The 4365-nt window shown below is 57.2% G+C and overlaps 1 protein-coding gene across 1 annotated transcript in view; it reads left to right on the forward strand.

The window, feature by feature from the left end:
* Positions 1-213: 213 nt before the first annotated feature.
* KIAA1522 (KIAA1522 ortholog) overlaps positions 214-4365 on the forward strand; it is an 8920-nt gene continuing 4768 nt past the window's right edge. Inside the window, 6 exon segments of the mRNA XM_010836923.1 lie at positions 214-397; positions 2417-2587; positions 2673-2728; positions 3019-3142; positions 3697-3813; positions 3915-4365. Of these exon segments, the coding sequence (XP_010835225.1) occupies positions 340-397; positions 2417-2587; positions 2673-2728; positions 3019-3142; positions 3697-3813; positions 3915-4365 (977 nt within the window). The 5' untranslated portion in view covers positions 214-339.

Here is a 4365-nt window from a genome sequence, read left to right on the forward strand (position 1 = left end):
GCATTGGGCGGCCCCTGGAGTTGACTGTCTGACCCTCCTAGTCATCCTCTCTACAAGAGCGGGGTATTCAGAGACTCTGGGCCTCAGTTTCCCTGTCGGAGCGTGGGAGGGTTCCTATCCCAGCCCCGCACTCGGGGGCTGTGTCGGTGGTGGGCGGGATCAGTGGCGAAGGTGGGAGGAGGACCTGGGGAGCAGCCCCTCCCCCTCTGGCTGGAGCCGGCGCTCTGCAGCTGGGCTCTGGCAGACTGGTCCCCTCAGCGCTGGGTTCTGGCGAAGAAGGCGTCGCTGGGCGTTCTGGAGAGGTCAGCGTAGGGGACGGCCCCAGTGGCGCCTGCAGTCATGGTGGTGTTCCTGGGCCGCCATCTCCCGGCGCTCCTCGGACTCTTTAAGAAGAAGGGTGAGTGGGTGTGGCTGGGGGGCTTAGATGAGGGATCCCCGACACCCCCATTTGCCAGACCCTTCTGTAGGTTGGGGGATCGAGGCCGGGGAAGGTCATGGGATGGGGCCTGGGGGCTGGTAATGAGGCCAGACTGCCCTGTCGGCCGCGATGCCTTTGTCCACTGCTCTTGCACTGCCTTTGTCTGCTCTCCGCTTGTTCCGAGGGCGGCTCTAGGTGTCTCTGACCTTGAAGCCTGCAGCCCTCGGGCAGGATTGCCTTCCTCCAGGGGTACTCATACTTTACTGGGTACATCCCAGTACTTCAGTTCCAAGAGGCAGGGCACCCCCTCCCAGGTGGGCTCAGGTGTGTGGGAGGATGGCTGGTGGGGAGCAGAGTGGAGAGGAAAGTAGTGACCCTGGAAGTTGGGGAGCAGGTCAGGGAAATCCTGTTTGAAGGCCTGGGGGTTTGTTTTGAGGGGAGGGGCCTCTCCCCACTTTCTTCTAGGATATGGGCTTTCAGGCCTGGATTAAGATGTAGGGGCCAGAGCTTATTAGACTTTCTGGGGGCGCCAAAGTGTGGCGTGTGATTCCGGAGGCCCCTCTGGGAACCTGTCTTGGCTCTGACTGCAGTTTGCTGGGTGACCTTAGGCAAGACCTTTCCTCTTGGGGCTTGTTTATGGACTTGTAAACTCAGGAGATTAGGGAGAGGATTGCTGAGAGACACCCCCAGCTCTGACCTTGTGGGTTTCCTGAGGATTCCCTGGGCAGGAGCTTAGCTGTTGAGGACTGGGCTGAGGAAGGAGGAAGGGACAGGTCAGATATCTGAACTGAAGACCCTGATCTTGGGGCATGGCCCTTTAAAGGGCTTGTTTTGTTCCTGTTGCTCCACAAGGTGCTGCCAAGGTCACGTGACCCACACCGAGCTTTTGCTTATGTTGTGGGTTCCATTTAAAAGGGAGCTGGGGCTGCACACTGCTGACACAGCCCCCTATTCCCAGGATTAGATGACCAGCTCCTCCATGGGCGGGGCCTGTAACAAGATCCTTTGTAATGGATCCCTGGGTCCTTGGCATCAGGGCCTGGGCCCTGAGAAGAGGGGGATACCTGGGACTGATCCCCAAGAGAGGCTGGAGCTGCCTCATCTGGGAGTGGAGGGGCCGGGGTCCGTCTTCTCCCCTCCCCTGCCTATCCTTTCACTAAGGGACAGCTGCATGGGTGAGTTGGGGACCCAGGAGGCCATATCCTTGGTTTAGCCCACACCCCAGGACTTCTGGGAATCCAGTTATGACCCGTGTTAGTGCCCACCCATTCCTAGTGTCCCGTGTGCCTTTTTTTTGGATCTGGGCCAAGGAGGTGTACAGAAAGGTGGTTTGTCTTTCTGTAAAGTGGAGCTCAGAATCTGGAGACAAGAGAAATGAATTTGCTCTGGCCTGTGTGTACACTGGAGTGTCTTACATGGGGCTCTGAGTGACAGTTGTATGTATATATGGTACTGTTTGCGTAGATACAGAATGGGGACTGTGGGATTCGTGTGCTGGGTGTGCTGGGATTGGGGGCTGGGTGTGCTGTGGTGTGGGCACGCAGATGTTGTTATACTTGGATGCTATTTGTTTGTATACACACTAAATGAAGCCTGTGGGTGTTATGTGCATATATAATGGGCATATATGCCCCTATATGGGGCCCTTTGTGTCTTGTGGGTACTCAGATATATGTACACTTGGATACAGCTTGAGTATGTATCGTGTTGGCTAAAAAGTTCATTTGGGGGGTTTCCATAAGATGTTATGGAAAAACCAGAATGAACTTTTTGGCCAACCCAATTCTGGGGGTTTTTTTTGTATGGAGTATATACCCGGGGGACTGTGGGTTGTGAGTACAGACTAGAAGTCTGTACCGGGCAGGTGCTGGTACAGAAGGGTGCCAGGCAGGTGCCCTGTGCACCCTGGGGACTGTGGGTGCCCTTGCTGCAGTGTCTGTGCATTCGCAGGACCCAGATGCCTTTGGGCCTCACTTTCCTTCCTCCTCATCCCACCAGGCTCTGCCAAGGCTGAGAGCGACAAACGACTGAGTGTGGGGCCTGGCCAGGGGCCAGGGTCTGTAGTGGACGACCACCAGGACAATGTCTTCTTCCCCACTGGGCGACCGCCTCACCTGGAAGAGTTACACACGCAGGCCCAGGAGGGGCTCCGTTCCCTCCAGCAGCAAGGTAATTGCCTCCCTCCCCATCTAGCGATGCTTTCAGCTCACAGAGTCAGGGGCCTGGCTCAGCATGCCTCTCTGATATCTTTCAGAAAAACAGAAACTGAACAAGAGTGCCTGGGACCATGGAGACACCCAGAGCTTACAGGTGCACCCCGTCCCCAGCTCAGTCCTGACTCTTCCTCCCTCCCTGCTTGACTGACCTCTGCCAAGTATGTCTTTAACCTTTCTGGATCTGTTTCCTTTCTGTATTGTGAAAACTAGACTAGTTGCCCGTTGAGGGCTGGTGCAGGGTAGCTCTGGTTGATGCCTGCTCAGTGCTAGGTGATGCTGGGGCAGGCTAGGAGGGGTGAATCTGAGAAGTTCAAAAGGGGGAGCCTGCAGAGGCAAGGGTCATCCCCACTCATGCCTCTGGGCTGATCCTTCTTCTCCCAACAGTCTTCCCGCACTGGGCCAGATGATGATAGCATCTCCTTCTGCAGCCAGACCACGTCCTACACAGCTGAGAGCTCCACGGCAGAGGACGCGCTCTCCATCCGCTCTGAGATGATCCAGCGCAAAGGTGTCTGCTCACCAGCCGGGGATTCTTGGGCAAGGGAGGGGGAGTGGTGGGTACCCAGCACCTGCAGCTTTCCCTTTTCCTCCTAATCTAGTGTTTCCCAAGACTCTGTGACTCAGTGAATTCAGGAAACATAGTACCCTATGTCCTCTTGGAGATTCATGATGAACATTAACTGAAATGCAGGATAGTTCAGAGTTGAGAAACCTGGATTTGAGCCTTGTGTTGATACAGCTGTGTGATCTTGGGCCAACCCTTTACCTCTCTGTGTTTCTGTTTGATGTTCTATAAAAAGGAGACAAGAATACTTACCTTATGGGAACAAATGCCAAGTTTTTAGAACACATAGTAAGTGTTCACTAAATGGAAATTATCCTTATTGACCTAGTAGAACCTTGCGGAAGAGCATCTAGCTTTAACCCAGTTTTGCCCATGTCTACTTGACGGTGGAAATCTTTTTTCACAGAGCTGTTGTTAATAGTCTGTAAAAGTCGTGCTTGGCGGAATGTGCCCCAAGACCTGCTCTAACAGTTTCTCTCCCCTGGACTGGCCCCCAGGCTCCACCTTCCGGCCCCACGACTCGTTTCCCAAACCATCTGGAAAGTCGGGGCGCCGGCGGCGGGAGCGGCGGAGCACGGTGCTGGGACTGCCGCAGCACGTGCAAAAGGAACTCGGTGAGCACCCTACTGGGGAGGCTGTGGGTGGGAGCCCTGGCCCTCCGCTGACTCCCGCCCACATCTCCACTGACTCCCACGTCCTCCTTGGTCCATTCCAGGCCTGCGGAATGAACGTGAGCCACCAGGTACGCCTCGGCCTCCGGGTCCACGGGACGCTGTACGCATTCCCACAGTGGATGGCCGTCCGGCAGGCCCGGCCGCGGGGCCGGGGGCCAGGGTGTCCCTGCAGGCGCTGGAGGCAGAGGCCGAAGCTGGGGCTGAGGCCCTGCTGCAGCGCCACATCGACCGCATCTACCGCGATGACACGCTCTTCGGCCGGTCCACGGGGGCGCGGCCCCCGCCGCTAATCCGGCCCATGTCCCTCGCAGTGCCCGGACTGACGGGAGGGGCCGGGCCTCCAGAACCCCTGAGCCCGGCCATGTCCATCTCGCCCCAGGCCACCTACTTGTCGAAGCTGATCCCACACGCCGTGCTGCCGCCCACCGTGGACGTGGTGGCCCTGGGCCGCTGCAGCTTGCGCACCCTGAGCCGCTGCAGCCTGCTCTCAGC

This window comes from Bison bison, unplaced genomic scaffold (assembly GCF_000754665.1).
Source record: "Bison bison bison isolate TAMUID 2011002044 unplaced genomic scaffold, Bison_UMD1.0 scf7180017864068, whole genome shotgun sequence".
In the NCBI taxonomy this organism is placed as follows: Eukaryota; Metazoa; Chordata; class Mammalia; order Artiodactyla; family Bovidae; genus Bison; species Bison bison.